A 25,865-nucleotide genomic window follows, 5' to 3' on the forward strand; every position below is an offset into this window, starting at 1 on the left:
CCATGCTGGCTCAGGAATTCTGGGAGTTAAAGTCCACAAGTCATAAGGGGGCCACAGTTCCCTATCCTGGCTCAGGAATTCTGGGAGTTGAAGTCCACGAGTCATAAAAGAACCAAGGTTGCCTACCCCTGGTCTAAACGATTTTCTCATTCATTTAGCGGACCGTTGACCAACAGTTCCTCACCAAGAGGAAATGTAGCATTGTAAAATATTTGTGCAAAATCCTTAAAACGCAGGCAACCCACTACTGTATAAATATATGCAGCAATGATAGTTTGGCAGCTACCCTTCTAGTCGCTTGTACGGAGAAAGAGAAACAGATTCGTACAATCCATGAACCCTACAATCTAGGAAAAAAGATATTAAAAATTAAATAGAGGTTTTAAATGAACTCTTCAGAGCCCGATATGCTTATTGCACTTGGTTATCACATGGTCTAATTTCATTCTGGCTTGGCCCAGCTGTGTTCTATTTAGCCTGTGCAATACAGGTAGTCCCTGATCCATGATCCCAACTTGAGCCCAAATTTTCCCTTGCTAAGCAAGGTAGTCATTAAGTGGGTTTCGCCCCATTTTACGACCTTTCTCACCACAGTTCTTTAAGCGAACTTTTGCAATTGTTAAGTTAGTAAGACAGTCATTGACTTGGCTTGTCGGAAGGTCGCAAAAGGGATCACGTGACTCCGGGACCCTGCAACTGTCTTCAGTACATGCCAGTTGCCAAACATCTGAATTTTGATCATGTGACCACAGGAATGCTAAAATTGTCGTAAGCGGGAAAAAGTTTTTTTTTTACCAGCATTGGTAAAAGTCCTAAGTCATCAGGGGTCCTTGCTGCTCTCTGAGCTGGGTGGTTTTCTTGCAGACGTTTCCTTACTCAAACTAGGTAACATCATCAATGCTACTACGTTAGTACTACAGTACTATCACTGATGGTGTTACTTAGTTGGGTCATGAAACGTCTGCAAGAAAACAACCAAGCTCAGAGAGCACCAAGGACCACACAGTTTTTCTTCCTCCTCCTCCTCCTCCCCTTCCTTCCTTCCTTCCTTCCTTCCTTCCTTCCTTCTTGCACTGATGATGTTACCTAGTTTGGGTCATGAAATGTCTGCAAAGAAACAATTAAGCTCAGAGGGCATCATTTCAACCCCGGGCCGCAAATATTCTCCTTCATTGGTCATAAAACACTTTTTTCAGTGCGGCTGTAAACTTGTAAACCATAGTTGAGTTTGGTGTATTTTGGGGTCTTAGGAGAATAGTGGTCAGTGACTGGATATGGACAAGGTAAGAATGGAAGCGGCAAAGAGTGTTTATCCACAACAGCATCACACTTATACCCTGTCAACCTCCCACCCGTGAGGAGTGCTACTCAAAGCAGGTCCGCACAATCAAATCAGTATTTTAACCTGCCTCAGTTTCCATTTCTAATGCAGTGGGGAGGGAGAAGATTTTGAAGAAGATTAAGAATAGATGGAGGGAGAGAGGGAGGGTAAGAGAGAGGGGGAGGGGAGGAGAGAGGGGGAAAAAGAAAGAGAGTAATGGAGAAAGAGAGAGGGAGAGGGAAGGAGAGAGAGAGGAGGGAAGGGAGAGAGGGAGGAGAGAAGGAAGGAGAGAGAGAGGAGAGAGGGAGGGAAGAGAGAGGGAAAGAGAGAGACAAGAGAGAGGGAAGGAGAGAGAGAGAGAGAGGGAAGGGAGAAGGAAAGAGAGATGGAAAGAGAGAGGGAAGGGAGAGACACAGTGAGAGGGAAGGAGAGAGGAGAGAGGGAGGGACTAGAGAGAGAGGGAAAGAGACGGAAGGAGAGAGAGGGAGAGAGAGAGAGAAGGGAGAAGGAAGGAGAGAGAGAGAGAGGGAGGGAAGAGAGAGGGAAAAAGAGACACAGTGAGAGAGGGAAGAAGAGAGAGAGGGAAAGAGACGGAAGGAGAGAGAGGGAGAGAGGGAAGGAAAGAGAGAGAGAGGGAGGGAAGAGAAAGGGAAAGAGTGAGAGAAGGAGGGAAGAGAAAGGGAAAGAGTGAGAGAGGGAAGGAGAGAGAGGGAGAGAGGGGGGGAAGGGAGAAGGAAGGAGAGAGGAGAGAGGGGGGGACTAGAGAGAGAGGGAAAGAGAGACACAGTGAGAGAGGGAAGGAGAGAGAGAGGGAAAGAGAAGGAAGGAGAGAGAGAGAGAGAGAGGAGGGGAAAAGAAAGGGAAAGAGAGAGGGAAGGGAGAGACACAGCGAGAGAGGGAAAGAGAGAGAGAGAAGAGGGAAGGAGAGAGGGAGGGAATAGAGAGGGAAAGACAGAGAGAGAGAGAAGGAAGGAGAGAGAGAGGAGGGGAAGAGAGAGGGAAAGAGAGAGGGAAGGGAGAGACACAGTGAGAGAGGGAAGGAGAGAGAGAGGGAAAAGGGAAGGAGAGAGAGAGGGGGGGAAAGAGACAGAAGGAGAGAGAGGGGAGGGAGGGGAGAGGGAAAGAGAGAGAGAGAGAGGAGAGAGGGAGGGAAGAGAAAGGGAAGAGAGAGGGAAGGGAGAGAGTGAGAGAGGGAAGGAAAGAGACGGAAGGAGAGAGAGAGAGGGAAGGAGGGAGAGAGTAAGAGGGAAGAGAGAAAGAGAGGGGAGGAGAAAGAGAGAGGACCAAAACTGCTTCTCCAAGCCCCTCTGCTCAGCACCCCCCCCCGATCCTATCCTTTGCGCCCGGGCATTCGTAGGATCGCAAGGCAAGAAAGCCCAGACCGCAACACCTCCCCCCCCCACCCCCGCTGTCTCCACCCCCACCTTTACCCACCGTGCGTGGCCAAGTGGGCCAAAGAGGGGTTGGTGGAGGGGGGGGGTGGAAAGAGCCAGGCAAGCTTTTTTGGAGGGGGGGGAGAAAGGGAGGAGGGGGGGCGCCCGATGCAAGGAGCCAACTTTGACGGGGGTGGGGCGGGGGGGCGCCTTTTGTGGGGGCGAAGCCCCTCAAGGGGGGGGAGGAGGGAGGGAGGGAGAGAGGGGGGGTCTGTCTGCTCTTTGCAAGGACAAAGCCCCCCCCCTGCCACCCCACCCCCGGGTGCATCGCGGCCAAGGAGGCGCGGCCCCTTCCGGGGGCTCGGGGGGGGGTCTTTCCAACGGGGGGGAGGCCTGGGGGGGTCGGGGCGCCAGGAAGGACCCCTCCCCGCGGCTGGGGGGGGGGGTCCGTCCCGGGCCTGGCTGGCTCACCAGGATCCGCTTGAAGAGGTTGCTCTCCTTGGGCGGCAGCGGCGCCGACGGCATGGCGAGCCCAGGCGGCCTCCGCCTCCGCCTCTTCTCCGGCCCAGGAGCGCCGTCCGGGGCTTCGCCCGCTGGGCCCCGCCAGCCCGGCTCGGCTCAGCTCGGCTCGGCTCGGCGCTCGTGCACCGCGACGCCCCCGCGCGCTCCCGGAGGCCCCGCGCGCGCTCCCGATCTGCAAGGCTCCGAGGAGGTGGGGGTGGGGGCTGGGGGAGAGGCCGGCGCAGAGTTGCACGCAACGCTCCGGTAACGGAGCGGGAAGGGACCTTGGAGGTCTTCTAGTCCAGCCCCCTGCTCGAGCAGGAGAGCCTCTCGGCCGTTCCAGACGAGGGGGTTTATCGGCTCTCTTCTTCAAAACTTCCCGTGTTGGAGCGCCCTAAAGCTTCTCAATTAATCCCGCCCTTTAACAGGAGAACAGCGGGAAGGGACCTTGGAGGTCTTCTAGTCCAGCCCCCTGCTCGAGCAGGACACCCTATATGCCATTCCAGATGAGGGGCTGTCCATTGGCCACTTAAAAACCTCCAGTGATGGAGCACCCACAGCTTCTGGAGGCGAGCTCTGCAGAAGAACAGAGTTGAAAGGGGTCTTGGAGGTCTTCTAGTCCAGCCCAGAGCACCTGAAGGCAGGACAAGAAGCAACGGAGGGAAACTAATCAAGGAGAGAAGCAACCAAGAACTAAGGAGAAACTTCCTGACACTGAGGACAGTTGATCAGTGGAACAGTTTGCCACCAGAAGTTGGGAATGGTCCAACATTGGAAGTTTTTAAGAGATTGGACAAACGTTTGTCCGAAATGGTATAAGGTTTCCTGCCTGAGCAGGGGGTTGGACTAGATGACCTCCATGGTCCTTTCCAACTCTGTTGTTCTCTTAAGTGTGAATTACACACTTCTTTCCAATGGCCTGGAACATCTCTAGTGCTCTCTGAGCAGGGGGTTGGACTAGAAAACCTCCAAGATCCCTAGAATAGGGAATAGAATAGAATAGAAAATATGGAATAGAATGGAATGGAATGGAAGAGAAGAGAAGAGAAAATGTAGAACAGAATAGAATAGAAATAGAATAGAATAGAATAGAAAATATAGAGCAGAATAGAACAGAATAGAACAGAACAGAATAGAATAGAATAGAATAGAATAGAATGGAACAGTGGTTCTCAACCTTTTTAATGCCGCGACCCCCAACCGGTCGTAAGTCGATGACTACTCAACCAGTCGTAAGTCGAGGACTACTCGACTGGTGCAGCACCGTTTGCAGAATGGGACTTTTGGCGGGCTCAGCAGGGCAGAGACAGCCTGGACAATTCCTATTGGCTTTTGAAAGCCAATAGAATTAGGCTCTAGTCAAGAGAGTCTATTCTATTGGCTTTCAAAAGCCAATAGAATAAAAGGGAGTAGCACAGCTAAGGAAAAGGGGGGAAAATGGCGGACTGCGTTGTTTGGTGACCCCCGTGAAATGGTCGTTCGACCCCAAATGGGTTCCCGACCCACAGGTGGAGAACCACTGGAATAGAATAAGGAATAGAATAGAATAGAATAAGGAATGGAATGGAATAGGATAGGATAGGATAGGATAGGATAGGAGAGAGCTGTAAGGGACCTTGGAGGTCTTCTAGTCCAGCCCCCTGCTCAAGCAGGAGAACCTATACCATTTATATTAACTGACACAACCTTGCATAAATTATCTCCTAATTTTAATGTACATGTGATATACATGCACCTCTAGGTCTTCAAGCAGGAGAACTTCTAGAGTTTATATAGAAGAACTGAAAGATGGGGCTATTAGCCTACAATGCTGGTAAAATGATGTCCATTTAGAGACAAAGAAGGGACTGAAAGCGCTGGTGAGAAAAGGATGTCCCTTCTACAAAATATCCAAGTCAGACTGTCCTGTTCTGTTTTATTTATCTTTTGTCTGATCAGCACGGCAAAAATCTTTGCAACCAGCAGATCAGAAGGGATCTGAAGATCTTACGTTGCTATTTTATTTTATTTTATTTTTTTGACATTTCTATTGAGGCTTGCTTTTTCAGAGATGTGTTCGGTGACAGGAATAAGCATCAACTTTTCTATCTCTATTTTATTCTCTATTTCTATTCTATTCTATTCTCTATTTCTATTCTTTTCTTTATTTCTATTCTATTCTCTATTTCTATTCTCTATTTCTATTCTTTTTTCTATTTTCTATTTCTATTCTTTATTCTCTATTTTATTCTCTATTTTATTCTCTATTCTATTCTATTCTTTATTCTATTCACTAGTCTATTCTATTCACTATTCTATTCTATTCTATTGTACTCTATTCACTATTCTATTCTATTCTACTCTATTCACTATTCTATTCTATTCTATTCACTATTCTATTCTATTCACTATTCTATTCTACTCTATTCACTATTCTATTCTACTCAATTCATTATTCTATTCTATTCTATTCACTATTCTATTCTATTCTATTCACTATTCTATTCTATTCACTATTCTATTCTACTCTATTCACTATTCTATTCTACTCTATTCACTATTCTATTGTACTCTATTCACTATTCTATTCTATTCTACTCAATTCATTATTCTATTCTATTCTATTCTATTCACTATTCTATTCTATTCTATTCTGATCATCATTATAACATTCTAAAAAGAAATACAAAACACACCAGTGTTTTCAAAACTTGGCAACTTTCAGACAGGTGGACTTCATCTCTCAGAATTCTCCAGTACTGAATGCTGTTGAAGTCCAGCCGTCTTAAAGCTGCCACTTTTTTTTTTTTAAAGCCCATATTTACCACCACTCCAAAACAAGTCCTTTGGGAGGGGGGAAAAAAATTGAGAAAACTGGAAAAGACAGGGAGCGAGATTTAAAGGAGGAGGAAAAAGCCAAATTGCAAAATGCTGGGCCACAAAAGAAAGTAACGTGGGAAAATTCTCTCCACGTTCTTAAATCCCACTTGTTTTTGCAAGCCTTACGGGGGTTTTATACGGTTGCGGCACGGTAGAGGTTAACTCGAGCATCTCCCGCTAAGCATTGTGGGAGTGGTAGTTCAAAACCCAGAGGGCTGCTGGGAAATGTGGTTTTTCTCCCACTTCCTTGCTCGGTCTTCTGCCGCTTCCTTATTCAAGCCGGCCTCAGCTCCCGTTGGAGCCCTTCAAGGTGAGAGATGGACATTTTTATATTTATTTTTTTTGCAAAAATGAAAGTTGCAATACAGGGCCTGTTTGTCTGGATTTGCATTTGGCTTGCAAACGGACTGGGAGAAAAGGAGCGTTTGTTTTCTGCAGCTTTTGAACCAGAACGCTGGTGGATCTAGCAAGCCAGGAAGAAAAGTCATATCTTTCCTGGGAATAAATTTAGGAAGAAATAGCTTCGCTTTGCAATCAGCTTTTTAAAGGTGGCTCTGAAAGTTTCCTGCTTGGCAGACGCAGGTCTCGTTTTTCTGCAGCTTTCTTCACTTTGTTTGGTTTGAGCCTTGCTCGGCTGGAGCAGTTGTCAGAAGCAGTTGTCAGTCTGAGTGCTGGCAGCTATTTTAGGCTATTTGAAAATAATCTGGGGAAGGAAAAGAGGGGTTCATTTCTTAATGGCATGCCTAAGATTGAGTTACGCTGCTCATTTTTGCTCGTTTAATTCACATGTTGCAAAATCGCACTGTGTAACTTCTAATGATGCACTGATGGTGTTAGCTAGGGTGGTAATGAAACGTCTTGCAAGAAAATCACCAAGCACCTCAGATGTAACTTCTGGTGCTTTATTTGTAATTTAAAAGTTACCTAAGAGAAAATGAGGGTATTGATTTGTTTTTTGTATTGCAAAGCCTCTTGCAACTGTGTTTCAGATGTTCAAGTAGCACAGGTTTTCCTAGCCTGGCTTCCACTGGCTTCAGATTTCATGATATTAGTCTCATTTACTATCCCAAGAATTCATTGAAGGCTAGAGAGCAAGAGACCATGAGTTCTAGTCCTGCCTGAGGCAGGAAAGTTGACTGGGTGACCTTGGGCCAATCACCAGCAGACTATGAGTTCTAGTCCCACCTTAGGAAAGTTCATTGGGTGACCTTTGACCAATCACCAGGAGACTGGGAATTCTAGTCCCACCTTAGCCATGAAAGTCAGTTGGGTGACTTTGGACCAGTTATTCATTCTCAGCCCTTGCCACCTCACAGGGTTGCTGTTTTGGGGAATATAAGAGGAGGGAAGTGTGTTGGATATGTTTGACACCTTGGGTTGTTTATAAAAATAGTAAGATGGGAGATAGATAGATAGATAGATAGATAGATAGATAGATAGATAGATAGATAGATAGATAGACGGATGAGAGATGAGAGAGAGGAGAAAGAAGAGAGAGGCATGAAAGAAAGATGATAGATAGATAGATAGATAGATAGATAGATAGAGACAGATAGATAAGATAGATAGAAAAGATATATAGATAAGATATAGATAGATATAGATTAGATAGATAAAATTGGAAATAGATAGATAGATAAGATATAGATAGATAAGATATAAGATAGATGGATAAGATATAGATAAATAAGATATAAGATAGATGGATAAGATATAGATAGATAAGATATAGATAAGATATAGATAGATAGATAGATAGATAAGATATAGATATAGATTAGATAGATAAAATTGGAAATAGATAGATAAGATATAGATAGATAAGATATAGATAGATGGATAAGATATAGATAGATAAGATATAGATAGATATAGATAGATAGATAGATAAGATATAGATATAGATAAAATTGGAAATAGATAAGATAGATAAGATATAGATAGATAAAATATAAAATAGATAAGATATAGATAGATAAGATATAGATAGATAAGATATAGATAGATAGATAGATAGATATAGATTAGATAGATAGATAGATAAAGTTGGAAATAGACGAATGACAGATAAATAGATGATTGATGATGGATGGATAGATAGATGGTAGATAGCTGGATAGACAGATGATTGACAGGTAGGTAGGCAGACAGACAGATTAGGTAGGTAGGTAGGCAGACAGACAGACAGTTAGATAAACAGACAGACAGACAGACAGCCCCTTTTGAAAGAAAGACCAAATAATAATAATAATAATAATAATAATAATAATAATAATGCTATGGTTTCATTTGTGTATTCCAGAGGGCTCAACCTGAGGATGAAGCCTCACCCAGCAAGTCCTGTTTTCAGATTCCTATTTCACAAATGCCACAAGTCCCCCCGGAGAGACCCTCTCCCATCCCTTGCTAAAAGAAGGGCTCTTTGGATGGAGCTGAAAATCCTTTGGCAGGGCTGCGCATGGTGGGAGATCGTCGCACCTGCGAGGACCTTCCATGCCAGCCCCAGGGCTTTGGGGATGCTTTGGGACCCCGGCCCCTTGCAGGAATATTTACAGACGTTGAAGCGGGAATACGAACGGATCGATACGCTGCTGAGCACCTGCGCCGTGAACGAATTTCGGAGGAGGGACCTCACTGAACGGCGGGCTGAGTTGTCCCCCTTTGTGGCGACATTTCAAGAAATTCGAGAGGCTGAAAAACAAATTCAGGAACTGGAAAAAATGTGTACAGGTTCGTTCTGCAGGTAGTCCTCAGCTTACGACCGCAGTCGAATCCCAAACCTCTGTCGTTAAGCGAGACATTTGTTAAGCGAGCTTTGCCCCGTTTTTACGACGGCGCTTATTAAATTAAGCAGCACGGTTGTGGGATCCGGCTTCCCCTGTTAACTTTGCCTGTCAGAAGGTCGCAAAAGGGGATCCACGTGATCCCCGGGGACGCTGCAACCGTCGTAAGTACAAGCCAGTTGCCAAGCCTCTGAATGTTGATCACGTGACCACGGGGAGGCTTCAAAGGTCGTAACTGCAAAACTGTCGTAAGTCACTCTTTCAGTGCCGTTGTAACTTTGAATGGTCACTAAATGAATTGTTGTAAGTTGAGGACAGCCTGCATAGAACTTTCTCTCTTTTTTTGGCATTCATTTTGGGGAAGCCCCACAATTTCTTTGCTTCCACTACATCTAAGGGAACCGTCCCCCCTCTCTTGAGTTTCAGACGTGTAGTATAACTTACTCCTCTCTTTTCTGTTTCCTTTGTTTGGCCCTTTGATTACAGAGCTAACTAAATCAGAGGAGAAATCTCTGCTAGAACTTGCTATGGAGGAGAAGGAAAGCACGAACCAGAAGATTAAAGGACTCTATCTAGAGGTGAGCAGAAGCCAGCTGAGTCCAGCTACTGTGGTCTGCAATGTCAGGAGTGTCGTGTAGCTGAAACTGCTCAAGGGAACACATCCACTTTCCCAAAAAGAAAAAAAAACAGATAACAGAATATTCTATGGATGGAATGGAATAATAATAATAATAATAATAATAATAATAGTAATAAAAAAAAGTTGGAAGGGACCTTGGAGGTCGTCTAGTCCAACCCCTGCTCAGGCAGGAAACCCTATACTATTTCGGACAAATGGCTGTCCAGTCTCTTCTTAAAAACTTCCAATGTTGGAGCATTCACCGCTTCTGGAGGCAGGTAGTTCCACTGGTTAATTGTTCTATCTGTCAGGAAGTTTCTCCTTAGTTCTAGGTTGCTTCTCTCTTTGGTTAGTTTCCATCCGTTGCTTCTTGTCCTGTCTTCAGGCACTTTGGAGAATAGCTTGACTCCCTCTTCTTTGGGGCAGCCCCTGAGATATTGGAACACTGAATAGAATAGAATAGAATAGAATAGAATAGAATAGAATAGAATAGAATAGAATAGAATAGAATAGAATAGAATAGAGAAATTAGAATAGAATAGAATAAAGAAATTAGAATAGAAATAGAATAGAATAAATAGAATAGAAAATGAATAGAGTAGAATGCAGTAGAATAGAATAGAAACAGACTGCAGAATGCAGAATGGAATGGAATGTAGAATAGAATAGAATAGAGAAGTTAGAATAGAAATAGAATAAATAGAATAGAAAATGAATAGAGTAGAATGCAGAATAGAATAGAATAGAAACAAAATGCAGAATGAATGGAGTAAAATGTAGAATAGAATAGAATAGAATAGAATAGAATAGAACAGAACAGAACAGAACAGAACAGAATAGAATAGAATAGAATGCAGAGTGGAGTGGAGTGGAGTGGAGTATATAGAGTAGAGTAGAGTAGAGTAGAGTAATGTTGGAAGGGACCTTGGAGGTCATCTAGTCCAACCCCTGCTCAGGCAGGAAACCCTGCATCATTTCAGACAAATGCTTGTTCAATCTCTTCTTTAAAACCCCCAGTGATGGAGCACGCACAATGACCGTTTTTCAGACTTAACAACCTTTGCAGCATCCCCATTTGGTCATGCGATCAAACTCCAGAGGCTTGGCAACTGGTTGGTACTTATGACCGTTGCCATGTCCCAAGGTCACGTGATCCCCTTCTGCCACCTTCTGACAAGCCAAGTCAGTGGGGGAAGCTGGATTCACTTAACAACCGTGTTACCCACTTATCAACGGCCGCGATTCACTTAACAGGAAGGTCGTAAAATGGGGCAAATGCAACCAATATCTCATTTTAACCACAGAAATTTTGGGCTGGATTGCGGTCGTAAGCCGAGGACCCCCTGTAACTATGAAGGGACCTCTTAAGATCCGAAATGGAAGTTACAAACACCGTTGGCATGGAGTTGTAAGCTTATTTGTCGACCGATTTTTGTTTTTCTGTCCTCAGCTCTGCGAGAAGATGACGCCGAGGGACAAATATGACAAAAACGATGTCCTTTTAGAAGTCACAGCGGGCAGGACGACGGGAGGTGAGCAAAGAGAAGCAACCTAGAACTAAGGAGACACTTCCTGACGGTGAGAACAGTCAACCAGTGGAACAACCTGCCACCAGAAGCGGTGAATGCTCCAACACTGGAAGTTTTTTAGGAAGAGACTGGACAGCCATTTGTCTGAAATGGTATAGGGTTTCCTGCCTGAGCAGGGGGTTGGACTAGATGACCTCTAAGGTCCCTTCCAACTTTATTACTACTACTACTACTACTACTACTACTACTACTACTACTACTACTATTATTATTATGACATCACAAGTACAAAGTGATTCCAAACAAAGTTCCTGGGTTTGCAGAACTGATTTATTCTGTGGCCTTCCTCATCTATTAGTTTTGGGTTTTAGTACACAGGTAGTCCTCGCCTTATGACCACAGTGGAGCCCAAAATTTCTGTCGCTAAGTGATGCAACAGGTGTTCAGTGAGTTTTGGCCGATTTCGCCACCTTGCTTGTTAAGCGAATCAGTTGCAGTGGTTTAAGTTAATAACACCGTTGTGGAATGAATCTGGCCTCCGCGTTGACTTGGATTATCAGATGGTCGTAAAAAGGGGATCACGTGACAGAAACACACACCCTGGACACTGCGACCGTCACAAATATGAGTCCGTTGCCAAGCGTCTGAATTTTGATCCCGTGACCCTGGGGTGAAAAAGGGTGAAAAACAGTTGTAAGTCCCTTTTTTTCAGTGCCCTTGTAACTTTGGTCACTAAATGAACGGTTGAAAGTCGAGGATTACCAATGGATCAATATTAATCAAAGCTCTAATCCAGGGGTAGGCAGCCTTGGCTCTTTTATGACTGGTGGACTTCAACTCCCAGAATTCCTGAGCCAGCCATGCTGAGAGGAAAGGGAGAGGTTTCCAAGCTGAACCATGCTGGCTGAGGAATTCTGGGAGTTGAAGTCCACGAGTCATGAGGGGGCCATAGTTCCCCCATGCTGGCTGAGGAATTCTGGGAGTTGAAGTCCACCAGTCATCAAAGAGCCAAGTCAAGGGAGACAAAAAACAAGTTGTTTCCCTTATGCCTGAATTTTGTACATGTGAAAACATTTTGCATATGTAACGTAATGTGCAAAGAACGTTGTCTGTTGTTTGTCATAAAGGATTGTGGCGAGGCTGCAACGGTCGCTAAGTGAAAAATGGTCTCGGTGCTTTTTTTTTTCAGTGCCGTTTGTAACTCCGAACGGTCACTAAACGGATTGTTGTAAGTCAAGGACCACCTGTATTGTAGGCACCGTATTCAAAATATTTGCTCCGAGCTGATATTTCAGAGGATTTTACCTTCCAGGTGATATTTGCCAGCAATTTACGAGAGAAGTTTTCGACATGTACCAGAATTACGCCGGATACAAAGGCTGGACTTTTGAAATCACCAAGTACTGCCGAGCTGATTATGGTAGGAGAAGCACCTCTGACAGCCTCCCCCCAAAAAATATCTCCACGGGTCGCCTCCTCTTCCCCCCCCCCATTGAAAGATATGTTGCTTTTTTAAGGGGGTCTCCACCATGCAGCCGCCCGCATTTTGGGAAACCAGGTCTACAGACAGTTGAAGTTTGAAGGAGGGACCCACCGGGTGCAACGCATCCCCCAGACCGGCTTGTCGTCCAGAATGCAGCGGATCCACACCGGCACCATGACGGTCATTGTCCTCCCTCTGTCCGAGGAGGTAGGTGTGTGTTCACGGCTTTTAGTCCTCTCTCTTCTCTTCTCTTCTCTTCTCTTCTCTTCTCTTCTCTTCTCTTCTCTTCTCTCTCTCTCTCTGTCTCTCTCTCTCTCTGTCTCTCTCCTTCTGTTGAAGGCCTCATCTAAGCTAGCATCAGATCAATTCTTTCCATAGGTATGACTCCATCTTGCAAGAGGCTGCAGACATATCCATGTTTTAGAAGGATGAATTTCATTTATATCTGTTGCTGGATCTCCTTTTTCCCTCCCTCTTTTCCTTTATCCTTCCTCTCTCTTTTCCTTCCTTTCCTCCTTTTCTGTATCCATCTTATTGTCTTGTCTTGTTCCTTCCTTCCTTCCCTCCTTCCATATCCCTTCCTTTTCTTCCTTCCTTCCCTACTCCTTCTTCCTTCCTTCCTTCCTTTCCCTTCCTCCATATCCCCCTTCCTTCTTTTCTTCTTTCCTTTCCTTTCTTCCTTTGTCCCTCCTGCCTTCCTTCCTCCTCCCCTTCTTCCTTCCTTTCCCTTCCCTCCCTCCATATCCCCCTTCCTTCTTTTCTTTCCTTTCCTTTCTTCCTTTGTCCCTCCTTCCTTCCTCCTCCCCTTCTTCCTTCCTTTCTTCCTTTCCCTTCCCTCCCTCCATATCCCCCTTCCTTCTTTTCTTTCCTTTCTTCCTTTGTCCCTTCTTCCTTCCTTCCTCCTCCTTCTTCCTTCCTTCCTTCCTTTCCCTTCCCTCCCTCCCTCCATATCCCCCTTCCTTCTTTTCTTCTTTCCTTTCCTTTCTTCCTTCGTCCCTCCTGCCTTCCTTCCTGCTCCCCTTCTTCCTTCCTTTCCCTTCCCTTCCTTCATATCCCCCTTCCTTCTTTTCTTCTTTCCTTTCCTTTCTTCCTTTGTCCCTCCCTCCTGCCTTCCTTCCTCCTCCCCTTCTTCCTTCCTTTCTTCCTTTCCCTTCCCTCCCTCCATATCCCCCTTCCTTTTCTTCTTTCCATTCCTTTCTTCCTTTGTCCTTCCTGCCTTCCTTCCTGCTCCCCTTCTTCCTTCCTTCCTTCCTTCCCTTCTTCCCTCCCTCCCTCCATATCCCCTTTTCTTCTTTCCTTCCTTCGTCCCTCCCTTCTCTCTTCGTCCATCCCTCCTTCCCTCCATATCTTCCTTCCTTCCTTCCTCTCTCCCTCCCTCCCTCCCTAACATTCATCCATCCCTCCTCCTCCCCATAAAATTACACATCAGATTTCTCTTTCTCAAGGTACAGATAAAAATCAGCCCCAGCGATTTACGGATTGATACATTTCGAGCCAAAGGTGCCGGAGGACAGCACGTTAATAAAACAGACAGCGCTGTTCGAGTTGTGCACATCCCTACAGGTAAGATGTTGCTGGGTGTAGACATGTATAAATATTAGTCCAGTATTAATGTCCTAGCTTCTAATATTCTAATAGGCTTCCCCCCCCCCTTAGACCTCAAGGTTAGCTGTACGCCTTTACTTTATTATTTATCGCCTACACAAAATTGTGCCTTATATGTGTTTCCCCAAGTTATCTTAAGACCAACATGTTTGCGATGCTTCATGGTACAAAAAATACATTCTATGTGAGAAAAATGAATTTTTTTTCCGGTGAAACCGGTCTAGTAGAACACCTGGTCTACTGCTATGATTACTTTTGCCTTTCAGCCCCAATCTAGGAGCTACTGCGATAAACTATTTCTGTGTTAAATTTTAAATCTTTTGCTGACAAAGAATTAAAGGGAGACTAGTATAGCTATTTCAAGCTATTTAGCTCTCATCAGCTAGCCATACCCTTCTGAGATTCGAACCCGGGCCGCTTGCATGTTAGGCAGCTTAGAGGTTAATACAGCTGCCTAACATGCAAGCAGCCCAGGTTCGAATCTCAGAAGGGTATGGCTAGCTGATGAGAGCTAAATAGCTCGAAATAGCTATGCTAGTCTCCCTTCAATTCTTTGTCAGCAAAAGATCTAAAATTTAAAACAGCTATACAGAGGACTTTTGGGTATTAATTAAAGGGCAGAGATGGTCTTGTTAAGTCTCAGAGGTCTGCAAAAATTACTTTGTGGATGTCGGTCGGATCCTTTCTCGTCTTTTGAAGGGATCGTGGTGGAATGTCAGCAGGCCCGGTCTCAGCTAATGAATAAAGAAACAGCCCTGCAGACTCTGAGAGAAAAGCTCTACTTTCAGACTGTGATGAAGGAAATAAACGAACAACAAAGTACGAGAAAGCTGCAGGTAAGATCCTATTTTTTCCCCCCTCTGAATCAGTTGTAATCAGTTTTCTTTGAAGACATTTCGCTTCTCATCCCAGAAGCTTCTTCAGCTCTGACTGGATGGTGGAGTACGGAAGGATTTATACTCCTTGCAGACAGCTGGTCATTTGCATTTGTTTAGAGAGTCGTTGTGGCCACTTGGTGGTTCGTCTGTGTTTTCAGGGTAGTGCAAATGGGTGTGGAGCCTTCTTGGGATTGCTGAAATCCATCGGCAGCAATCGTGACCCCACTTGGTAACGTTATCAGTGTTACAAGGGAGTGGGGTTTGCAGAGAGGAGGAGGAGGAGAACTGTGGGCTCCTTGGCGCATTCTCGGCTTCCATGTGGTTTTCTTGCAGACATTTCACGACCCAACTAGGTAACATTCTCAGTGCTGAAAGGGGGTGAGGCTTGCAAAGTGGAAGAGGAGGAGGAATGTGATGTTCGTGGTGCTCTCCGAGCTTGCTAGTTCTCTTGCAGACGTCTCACTACCAAACTAGGTAACATCATCAGGGTACCTCATCAAAGAAAGACTCATTTGACGTTGTAGAAGTGGGAGATAGAGACACGGGACAGCCTTCCTGCAGTGAATACAGGCTTCGTAGGCCCTAGTTAGCCTTGTGAGGTAGTTGAAAAACAAGATGCACACTCAAATAGTGTACTGTGCATTCCTCGTCCTGCCTTGTCCAGGTCACAACAGCAAAAGCCCAGCTGGTTTGTGTGTTCTTCTTCCTAGTCATCAGCCAGATGAAAAACCATTTGGACTCCTTGCAACCCAACTGAAAAACCCATGCAGAAGTGTAAGGTGATTACAAGAAACTAAAAATTGCCAAGTGTGTGTTGTTGTTGTTGTTGTTGTTAGTTGCAAAGTCGTGTCCGACCCATCGCAACCCCATGGACAACATTCCTCCAGGCCTTCCTGTCCTCTACCATCTTCTGAAGGCCATTTAAGCTCACGCCTATTGCTTCAGTGACTCCATCCAGCCACCTCCTTCTCTGTCGTCCCCTTCTTCTCTTGCCCTCCATCTTTCCCAGCATTAGGCCCTTCTCCAGGGAGTCCTTCCTTCTCATTAGGTGGCCAAAGTCCTTGAGTTTCAACTTCAGGATCTGGCCTTCTCAAGAGCAGTTAGGGTTGATCTCTTCTAGGACTGACCAGTTTGAACGCCTTGCAGTCCAGGGGACTCGCAGGAGTCTTCTCCAGCACCACAGGTCAAAGGCCTCCATTCTTTGGCGCTCAGCCTTTCTTATGGTCCAACTTTCACAGCCACACATTGCAACTGGGAAAACCATGGCCTTGACTATACATACTTTTGTTGGCAGGGTGATGTCTCTGCTTTTGAGTATGCTGTCTAGATTTGCCATAGCTTTCCTCCCCAGGAGCAAGCGTCTTTTAATTTCTTGGCTGCAGTCCCCATCTATGGTGATCTTGGAGCCCAGGAAGATAGTGTGTGTTGTAACACACTATAAAAGAATCTTCTGATAATTCTGTGGTCAAGCTTCAAAGAAACCTCAGGATGCTTTGGCCATTTTTCATGGCTCGCCTACAGATCCAGGGGGGCAGGGCGGATGAATGGAGCGTGCGCACTTGAGGATGTCAGCTGCGAAGTCTGGGAATCAAGGTCCTTCATTTGGTTTACGAAAAAATGGAAGATTTCTCTCATAACAATTGTCTGATCCTTAATTGAGGAATGGGACTTGCGCCGTCGGGGGGAATTTCTATGCTTTTAATTTGCTGTTCTGGCACCAATTGAATCAGAGTTGCTTTTCCTTTCATCTGTGCCGATACGCTGTGCTCAATAAAGTTTTGCATGAGGGATTGGAATGTCTCCGCCGGGCTTCCTTCGTTGGGATCATCCGTCGGGACCTTGACATCTGCGTTAACCATGGTCTCGCTTAGCGAAAGAAATGTTGGCTCAGTTGTAAGTTGAGGGCCACCTGCTTCCTTCTTTCACAGTTAGGGACAAGATCCCAGTCAGAGAGAATTCGCACGTATAACTTCAATCAAGATCGGGTCACTGACCATCGGATTTCCTACGACGTCCGTGATATCAAGGTATTTATATTTTATTTCAGCAACCAGTAGCAGCTGTAGTTTACCCAAGGGGCAGTGATGATGTATGAAAGGGCTAAACCTGAATATATTGCTCCTTTTTCAGCTTTTGTGGGCTGCTTTTAATTCAAAAGCTAACTGAGAACAATTGCACGGGCAAACATTTGCATGAGCCACCAATAAAATAACAGATTTGGAAGGGACCTTGGTGGTCTTCTAGTCCAACCCCCTGCTCAGGCAGGAAACCCTATCCGGGGTAGGGAACCTTGGCTCTTTTATGGATTCTTTGTGGACTTCAATACCCAGAATTACTGAACCAGCCATGCTGACTCAGGAATTCCGGGAGTTGAAGTCCACCAGTCATAAAACAGCCAAGGTTCCCTACCCTTGTCCTATGCCATTTCAGACAAATGGCTGTCCAGTCTCTTCTTAAAAACTTCCAGTGTGGGAGCATTCACCGCTTCTGGAGGCAGGCGGTTCCACTGGTTAATTGTCCCCACTGTCAGTAAATTTCTCCTTAGTTTCATGTTGCTTCTCTCCTTGATTAGTTTCCATCCATCCATTTCTTGTCCTGCCTTCAGGTGCTTTGGAGAACAGGTGGGACCCCCTCTTCTTTGTGGCAGCCCCTTAAATATTGGAACATTGCTATCGTGTCACCCCTAAGCAGTGGTAAAACTACAGAGGCCACAAAACTGGATGTGGGCAGATGGGCTGACAGCTGTTTCTCTAAAACGATGACAATATGGAGCTGACTTAATGGAAAGACATGTTTGTCCAAAATTCTTGTCTGCTTCAAACTCTTCTCTTGAAATCAAAGCTCTTTTAAAAAGATTCTATTCTATTCTATTCTGTTCTATTCTATTCTCCAATATCTATTCTGTATCTATTCTATATTCCAATATCTATTCTATTCTATTCTATTCTATTCTATTCTATTCTATTCTATTCTATATTCCAATATCTATTCTATATCTATTCTATATTCCAATATCTATTCTATTCTATTCTATATTCCAATATCTATTCTATATCTATTCTATATTCCAATATCTATTCTATTCTATATCTATTCTATATTCCAATACCTATTCTATTCTATTCTATTCTATTCTATTCTATTCTATTCTATATTCCAATATCTATTCTATATTCCAATATCTATTCTATTCTATTCTATATTCCAATATCTATTCTATATCTATTTTATATTCCAATATCTATTCTATTCTATTCTATTCTATTCTATTCTATTCTATTCTATTCTATTCTATTCTATATTCCAATATCCTATCCTATCCTATCCTATTATTCTATTCTATTCTATTCTATTCTATTCTATTCTATTCTATTCTATTCTATTCTATTCTATTCTATATTCCAGTATCTATTCTATTCTATTCTATTCTATTCTATTCTATTCTATTCTATTCTATTCTATTCTATTTTATTCTATTATTCTATTCCATTCCATTCCATTCTATTCTATTCTATTCTACTACATAATAAATGTACATCATAAGATCTGAAGTGCTTCGGAATAATTTCATAGCCCTCTTGACTAGTAGATTTGGAGCGTTATGTTGGCCAGATCTGTCACAATAAAAGATAACACTTGCTTTGATCCTCTCCGTCCACAGCAACTCCTTCAAATGTTTGCTTTGTTTGGTAGGAATTTTTAAATGGTAAGGAACATCTGGATAATCTAATCAGCAGCTTGTTGGAGACTTCACAGATGAAACTGCTGGCTGAGCAGCTGGAAAACAATTTGAAATCTCTGTCAGCGGGCTCCTGACGATGAATGAACTGAAAAAAAAAAGGCCTTTTATTCTGTATTTGTAAAATTAAAGAGAACCATGTAAGAAACACCGATCCCTTTGTTTAATTTCTGATTTCACAATCATTTTCCAAAGGAATAATCTACATTTTTCTCCCCCCGCTGTCTACAAAATGTGTACAGAACTTCACAAAGCAGCAAATTCATTAGTGTCTAGTGTTCTGACTGGTTTACGAGAGTGGGAGGAGAGAGCACAAATAGATTTAACAGCAAATTAAATAAGAACCAAATCGATAAGCTTTTGAAGACTGCCGATGAATGGAACTCACACGGGGACTCCAACCTGTAACTGAAAGCTCACCAAGTCGATGCCCTCATGAAATTTATACCATTGATTATTGTTGCAAAAAGTTTGGTTCACTCGCAATTAAAAAAAAAAAAAACATCAACCAATATTATTTGAAGCTATATTCCAATCTATATTCTCTACAATAAATGCACAAAGCAAAGTAAGGGAAACAGGTATATTCAAAACAGCTGTAAAAACAATTCCAGCAGCCCTATTGTTTTTACAGCTACATACCCCACCCAAACTCTTAAGACAGGATATAATAGGATTAACCCACAGATGCCAAAGGGACACAGGTCAGAATACACAACACAGGAAATACAAAGCCTCAAACAGGAACAGGAAACAACTCCAAACAAAGGCTCAAGAAGGTATAAAACCCCACTCCCTACATGTGCTCGTTCTCTTTTCTTCCAGATCCATCTTTCTGTCTGGCTCTCCTCTTCAATAAACTGCAACCTTCTTTCTAAAGCAGTCTCCATTTTGTTTATGCCCGGCTTGGACTGAACCATGATGAAAACTTTTCTTCAGCAAAGGTCATACTAAAAGTGCAGAAGTTCACTCTGTGAATATAAGGAATAGGGGATGGATAAAAATGGGAGTAAGTAGAGAGGAAGAAAAAACAAACACCGATTTGCTTCTGAAAACTGGATGGCTCTAGTTCAGTGGTTCTCAACCTTTTTAATGCCGCGACCCCCAACCGGTCGTAAATCGAGGACTACTCAACCGGTCGTAAGTCGAGGACTACTCAACTGGTGCAGCACAGTTTGCAGAATGGGACTTTTGGCCGGCTCAGCAGGGCAGAGACAGCCTGGACCATTCCTACTGGCTTTTGAAAGCCAATAGAATTAGACTCTATGCAAGAGAGTCTATTCTATTGGCTTTCGAAAGCCAATAGAATAAAAGGGAGTAGCACAGCTAAGGAAAAGGGGGAAAAAAAATGGCGGACTGCGTTGTTTGGCGACCCCCGTGAAATGGTTGTTCGACCCCAAATGGGGTCCCGACCCACAGGTTGAGAACCACTGCTCTAGTTGGTTTTAAGTAGAGATCGTACTAGACTTGTTAACAGTTGATTTAGTGACTCTTCGAAGTCACAACGGTCACTGAAAAAAGTGACTTCTTATGACCATTTTTCACACTTATGACTGTTGCAGTCACTCCACGGGTCACCTGTTCAAAATTCAGACGCTTGGCAACTGACATGTACTTATAACGGTTGCAGCGTCCCGGAGTCACTGATGGACATTCGGAGGTTGGACAGCTGGTTCATATTTACAACGGTCACAGCTTCCTGGAGTCACGTGATCCCCTTTTTGCGTGCTTCTGACAAGCAAAATCCAGGGGGAAGCATGACCAATTTAACAACTGCAGTGATTCCCTTAACAAACGGGGCAAGAAAAGTCGCAAAATGGGGCAAAACTCGCTTCACAGGTTTCTCACCTAGGAAATGTCCCACTTAGCAACATAAATTCTGCGTTCAGTTGTCAGTAAATCGAGGACTACCTGTGGAGAGACAGGGTGCAGCTTTTTACCTGGAATTCACGTGTTGCCGTGGCAGATTTTGCTAAAAATGCAGGTAAAAAAAAAAGTCTCAACGATGCAGAGGGTACACAAAGCCAAAAATGCAGTGGAATTGTACACAAACACACACACACTCCCAAGTTTTAAATTTTAAATTCCATTTCTGGGTGCTTTTATTAAAATCCACCAGGTACAATTTGCATTCCATCTGTTGCATTAAATCTATCAGGAAACCTACAGCTTCTCCCAACTGCAATTCATAGGATTTTATTTTAAATTACGTTGCTGGTTTTTTGTTTTTTTGTTTTAAATTCAGATCTCCTGGATTCAAACTTTAAAAATTGAAAAAAAAAATAAAATAAAAATCAAACAGCAGTTGATCATACAGAAGGGTCCCGACTGACGTATAAAACGGACTTCTTGTTCTTGTGGGAGTATATCCTATTCTTAACTTTTTTAAAGAGTTCTGTTGAGCTCAGCTTGGCTCTTGAGTTGAGGATTTGGGGAGGTGGCTGGTTTACCGTTGAGTAAGCTGGTTAATTTTCTTGAGCTGCTCTTTGTTGTTCGTCGTCTTATACACAGTGATGAGAAAGGGGAACGCCGAGGGCAGCTCCACCTTATCGCTCAGCTTCTGATGGCCCCAGTGGAGACAACGAAGCCTATCGGCCAAGTCTTGTCTGCCCGATTTTTCCAAAGCCTCTTGAAGCAGCTTTGTCCTGTTCAGTTTGTTGCACGACCGTTCATACCTGGAGAGAATGGCCAACGGAGAGAGTCAGAATCATTGCAGAAGGAAGCAGATGCCCCGTCATTCAACGGTCTCTGTATTTAGTTTGAAGAGTTCATTCTTCTCCAGTCTTTGTACCTTTTGCTGTTCAAGTAATCCTCTCATAGTTCTAAGAGAATATTTGCAGCTCAGGGTTTAAGCTGTTCTTCTGTTCTTCTCTTCTTTCATTCCGCATTCTATTCTGTTTTATTCTGCTCTATATTCTCCATTCCCTTCCCTTCCCTTCCCTTCCCTTCTCTTCCCTTCCATTCCATTCCCATTCCATTCCATTCTATTCTATTCTATTCTATATTCTCCATTCCATTCTCTATTCTATTCTATTCCATTCCATTCCATTCTTCTATTCTATTCTATTCTATTCTATTCTATTCTGTTCTGTTCTGTTCTGTTCTTGTTCTTATTCCATTCCATTCCATTCCATTCCATTCCATTCTATATTCTCCCTTCTATTCTATTCCTTTTCTATTCTATTCTATTCTATTCTATTCTATTCTATTCTATTCTATTCTTCATTTATTCTATTCTATTCTTCAATTATTCATCCATGCATCCATCCATGCATCCACCCACCCACCTACCCACCAACCTCGGATCATGATAATTCTTGATGAATTTGAAGATAATAAGTCTAGATCTCGAGAGCTTATGTCAATGCCAAAGACTTTGGATTTGTTCTATACTTTGTCAGGATTATCCTACCAGTGTTCCAGCATCTTTTGGGCTTGACTCCTCTTCTCCGGGGTGAGGGCATGGATATGGCTAATTTCAGCACGTGTGAATCCCAGTTCATAGGCCACCATGGGCCACTCGAAGCTCAGTTGCTTGCCAAGATCTCTGAGGGACTGGAGATTGATGACAGCATCCTGGTACATGAGAAGACAGTGGTAGGACATGATCCAGCATTTGATGCAGTCAACAGTGGACTGTCAAAATCAGGGTTGCACTGTCTTTATTTCCCAAAGTCCAATCCTTTAGAGGCTGGAATGACACATTTAGGCTTTTTCTAAGGTGGAGTTTCATCCTGGCCAAATAAAGGATAGAGCCAAGGGGAAAATTCATCTATAAAGCAGGTTCTCCTTTGACTTTCTCTTATGTCTCTACTCATTCAAGCCAATCTGCAACTTTTACAGATTAACCCACCATAGAGTCTACCAAGCTTCACTTTTAGCAAACAACCCTACAAATATGTAATTTTTCCAGATAAGCCTGTCATCAAAGCAGCGGTATGAAGAATCAAAACCACTCCTGACTTTTTACATTCTAATCCATGTTTTTCAAACTGGGGGACTTTAAGGAGGACTTCAATTCCCAGGATTCTCTAGCCACCATGCTGGCTGGGGAATTCTGGGAGTGGAAATCCACACATCTTAAAGTTGCCGAGTTTGAAAAACACGGATTTAGATGAATTGCTTTCTGTTTTCATTACCTCATTTAAAAAAAAATGTATCCAGAATTTACAGTAGATGTAAAACTAAAAAAAAAAACTGCTGCAGGTTGCATCAAAGTATTTGTGCAATCCTCAGCTCATTAACACTGACATTTAAATTTTAATTAGCATAGATTCTCCCTCCGTTTTCCTTCCCTTTCCTTCTTTCCATTTCAATCATTTCAATGATTTCAATCATTCTTTCCTTCCTTCTTCCTTCCTTCCTTCCTTCCTTCCTTCCTTCCTTCCTTCCTTCCTTCCTTCCTTCCTTCCTTCCTTCCTTCCTTCCTTCTCGATCCTTCCTTCCTTCCTTTCCTTCCATGTCCTCCCTCCCTCCCTTAATGGCCTAAGGATTAGAGCAGGGCTAGGCAACCTTGGCTCTTTTATGACTTGTGGACTTCAACTCCCAGAATTCCTGAGCCAGCATGGGGGAACTATGGCCCTTTCATGACTCGTGGACTTCAACTCCCAGAATTCCTGAGCCAGCATGGGGGAACTATGGCTCCCTTTATGACTCGTGGACTTCAACTCCCAGAATTCATCAGCCAGCATGGCTCAGCTTGGAAACCTCTCCCTCTCCCCTCAGTGTGGCTGGCTCAGGAATTCTGGGAGTTGAAGTCCACGAATCATAAAAGAACCAAGGTTGCCTACCCCTGGATTAGAGTGTTGATAATCTTTAATCAACACTGAATAAACACCATGTATATCAACAATAAAATGCTAATAAAATGCTAATAATAACAATAACAATAATATTCTAAGAAATGTGGGGTTTTTTTTACTGTTAGTTATAAGGAGCAGGGGCACTATTTTAAAAACCCACATTTCTTAATATTTCTTAGTATTTTCTGAAGGGATTAATGAAAAATCTGGAGTGAAAGATCTGGAAAATTTACACGGATGCAAAACTCATGTGATTTTGATGGCACCACCCTACCGTTTGCCAGCAAACAGAGTCAGCTGGAAACTTAGGCATCCGCTGGTCTCATACGTACTTAAAATAATTTAGACGTGTTAGATCCAAAAAGGATTCTGACAAAATAAAATATCTTTGTCTTACCTCTTGAGCTTTTTTTGCCATTCTGATTCAGGAACCAGAGGGTGCTTTGATTCAAGAGAAAAGCCAGCTAGAAATAAAGGATTTCTATTAAAATGTATGCCGTACCTCATACCAATGTCATTATTTTTTTTATCAGCGATCAATAGGGGTCTGGTAGCAATATTTTCAGACAAATCCATTTTCTTACAAGGTGCGAAAGTGCCTGACGTTTAATCAAATTGGTTAGGCTAATAAGAAGCCTTGGTTCCCTGATATTTAGATCCCATACAGAAACTTCACTTTTCTTTGTCTGCAATGAGAAATACACTTTTTTCCCCCGAACAGTAACATCCTAATTACCTTTGGTGTCAAAGGTAAAGAATATGATCCTATTTTAATAACCCTTTCATTAAAAAGAGCAATTTAAATTTAAATTGCTTTATCGATGCAATTTAAATACTGGCTTTATCGATGAAAAACAGTACAAGGGAAGGAATCTTAGTTTATCGTTTTATTGCAGCGCTCTCCATTTTAAACATATTTAAAGGCGGTCTATAAAATTCAAGATAATTCAGCCTAGTGGACCTTTTGGGCTGAATCCTGCCTTTCCTTCCTTTAAAAGATAGTTTGGAAGTTCTGAGGACCCAACTCCGCAAAATATTTCTAAAGGCAGTGTTCAATGTGAGCCCCGTCGCATCGTTAAAATGCCAAAGGAATAAAAGTTCTTTTTTTTCCATACAATATCACAAAAGTTTTTTTTCTTACTTACCTGTTTTTTTTTAATTCGACGGTTGCTTTTCTTCTTCTTCAATTTCATGTATTTCTCAGGTTGCTACTGCAAAAGTCAGAGCTTTGAATAGCATCTAGAGAAAACTGATTTACGTGGAGACAGTTATTGGAATATAGCCGTCTGTTGCATAGACACTCACCACAACAAAACTAATGTTAATTTTTAACGTGCTTTCAAGCTCTTTGTTACCCATGACTGAGTACATCTGAAAACTTTGCTGAACTCTAGACCACTTGTTGAATGGAAAAATTAACATATGTTGATGGGGAAAAAAATAATAAAAAAGATTGATAAAAAAAAGAGGAAGAAAAGAAGAAAAAGGAAGAAAGCAAAGAGGAAGGCAAAGAAGCAAGAAAAGAGAAAAGACAAAAGAAAAAAAAATAATAAAGACAATGTATAAAGGAAAAAAAAAATGAAAACTTTGCTGGCAATGGTTATATACTACTCCATTTTGTTCCAGTTAAGGGCCTATGTTTCGAAGAAGGCCCAATGCATCCTTGAAAATGGTCACCCAGTTTTAGGTAGAAAGAGTGTAAACAAGGCAACTTTCCATCCTATTACTGTGTTAGTGGAAGGGTTAAACTAGGGATGACCCCTTACTGTTTTCAACTCACAATCCCGGCAATGATATTGATTTAAAAAGCCCAGTTTATTGCGATTCTAAACTTTTTCTACTGCTGTTACCAATATTCAAAAAAGGACACCAGCTCTCATATTTTCAAATATTTCGTATTTTCAAGCATGAAAGTTTGGGGTGGAAAAACCAAAGTTTGGCTGGGAATATAATTTGGGGGGGGGTTAAGTATTTTAATTGCAGTAATAATCTCATTGTATGAGTGCTAAGGTGGCAGAGTGTCACCTCGTTTGACCTCAGCTGGGAACATTGCAGTTCAATCTACCAGAACAGAGCTGGATGGGACCTTGGAGGTCATCTAGTCCAACCCCCTGCTCAGGCAGGCAACCCTGTACTATTTCAGACGAGTGGCCGTCTAATCTCTTCTTAAAAACTTCCAGCGTTGGAGCATTCACAACTCCTGGAGGCAATTTTACTGATTGTTCTCACTGTCAGGAAATTCCTCCTTAATTCCAGCTTGCTTCTCTCCTTGATTAGTTTCCATCTGTTGTTTCTTGTCTTCCCTTCTGGAGCTTTGGAAAATAAATTGACCCCCTCCTCTTTGTGGCAGCCCCTCAATGAGGGTGGGTGACT

General features: G+C 43.1%; 2 protein-coding genes and 1 long non-coding RNA gene across 4 annotated transcripts in view; 1 reads left to right on the forward strand and 2 right to left on the reverse strand.

The window, feature by feature from the left end:
- NAA16 (N-alpha-acetyltransferase 16, NatA auxiliary subunit) overlaps window positions 1–3,369 on the reverse strand; it is a 44,641-nt gene extending 41,272 nt beyond the window's left edge. The window contains exon 1 of the mRNA XM_039358578.1: window positions 3,166–3,369. Within this exon, the coding sequence (XP_039214512.1) occupies window positions 3,166–3,219 (54 nt within the window). The 5' untranslated portion in view covers window positions 3,220–3,369. The remainder of the gene's footprint in view (window positions 1–3,165) is intronic.
- Window positions 3,370–6,281: 2,912 nt separating this feature from the next.
- On the forward strand, window positions 6,282–19,192 carry MTRF1 (mitochondrial translation release factor 1). Its single transcript, XM_039358579.1, has 10 exons — window positions 6,282–6,364; window positions 8,357–8,784; window positions 9,324–9,415; window positions 10,907–10,988; window positions 12,298–12,405; window positions 12,503–12,675; window positions 13,914–14,031; window positions 14,773–14,909; window positions 16,880–16,978; window positions 18,645–19,192. Exons 2-10 carry the CDS (start codon window positions 8,373–8,375, stop codon window positions 18,765–18,767), a joined length of 1,344 nt encoding a protein of 447 aa, XP_039214513.1. The 5' UTR covers window positions 6,282–6,364; window positions 8,357–8,372; the 3' UTR covers window positions 18,768–19,192.
- On the reverse strand, window positions 18,640–25,688 carry LOC120314975. Of its 2 annotated transcripts, XR_005558576.1 has the most exons (7): window positions 24,638–25,688; window positions 23,890–23,956; window positions 22,103–22,266; window positions 21,141–21,365; window positions 20,539–20,601; window positions 19,491–19,661; window positions 18,640–18,778 (listed from the first exon to the last, which is right to left on the reverse strand). It is a non-coding gene; the product is annotated as an uncharacterized LOC120314975 (long non-coding RNA). The 2 variants fall into 2 exon arrangements; XR_005558575.1 differs by lacking the exons at window positions 18,640–18,778; window positions 19,491–19,661; window positions 20,539–20,601 and having other exon boundaries at window positions 20,761–21,365.
- Between the last annotated feature and the right edge of the window lie 177 nt (window positions 25,689–25,865).

This window comes from Crotalus tigris, unplaced genomic scaffold (assembly GCF_016545835.1).
Source record: "Crotalus tigris isolate CLP2741 ecotype Arizona unplaced genomic scaffold, ASM1654583v1 scf7180000019031.1477733, whole genome shotgun sequence".
NCBI lineage: Eukaryota > Metazoa > Chordata > Lepidosauria > Squamata > Viperidae > Crotalus > Crotalus tigris.